General features: G+C 58.2%; 2 protein-coding genes across 2 annotated transcripts in view; one reads left to right on the top strand and one right to left on the bottom strand.

Annotated features, from left to right (window-relative positions):
• EMH_0040140 (uncharacterized protein) overlaps positions 1-188 on the top strand; it is a gene marked incomplete at both ends in the record, with an annotated part of 2,243 nt that extends 2,055 nt beyond the window's left edge. Inside the window, one exon of the mRNA XM_013495468.1 lies at positions 1-188. Coding sequence (XP_013350922.1) covers positions 1-188 — 188 coding nt within the window.
• A 76-nt stretch (positions 189-264) lies between these two features.
• Positions 265-529, bottom strand: part of EMH_0040150 (protein serine/threonine phosphatase, putative / sortilin) — a gene marked incomplete at both ends in the record, with an annotated part of 4,489 nt that continues 4,224 nt past the window's right edge. The window contains one exon of the mRNA XM_013495469.1: positions 265-347. Within this exon, the coding sequence (XP_013350923.1) occupies positions 265-347 (83 nt within the window). The remainder of the gene's footprint in view (positions 348-529) is intronic.

The raw sequence follows: 529 nt of genomic DNA on the forward strand, positions 1-529 counted from the left end.
CAAAACAGCAAACGCACCAGATCAGTACAGTAGCTGCAGCAGCAACACAACTAACAGCAGCAGCAGCAGCAGCAGCAACAACAGCAGCAGCAGCAGCAGCAGCAGCAGCAGACGTACTCGCCCCATGCTCGGCAGCAGTCTCCACTCAACTGTCTCCGTATCATACACTGCAGTTGATAGAGGCCTGAAGGCAAACATGCACAGCACCTGCTGCTGCTGCTGCTGCTGCTGCTGCTGCTGCTGCTGTAGCAGCTGCTGCTGCTGCTAGAGGCGTTGCTGCGATAGCTGCTGCGGCTGCTGTTGCTGCTGCTGTTGTGGTGGTGTTGCTGCTGCCTCTAGGGCTGCTGCTGCAGCAGCAGCCGCAGATACACAACAGCAGCAACCGCAGCAACACCCGTCAACAGCAGCAGCAGCAGCAGCAGCAGCTGCTGCTGCTGCTGCTGCTGCTGCTGGTGCTGCTGCATGCATACGGACTTTGAGCAGTCTCCGTCTGTTCTGCCGCCGATGACGACCATCTTTGAATCCAAGA

This window comes from Eimeria mitis, genomic scaffold, assembly GCF_000499745.2.
Source record: "Eimeria mitis Houghton genomic scaffold, Emh_scaff1589, whole genome shotgun sequence".
NCBI lineage: Eukaryota > Apicomplexa > Conoidasida > Eucoccidiorida > Eimeriidae > Eimeria > Eimeria mitis.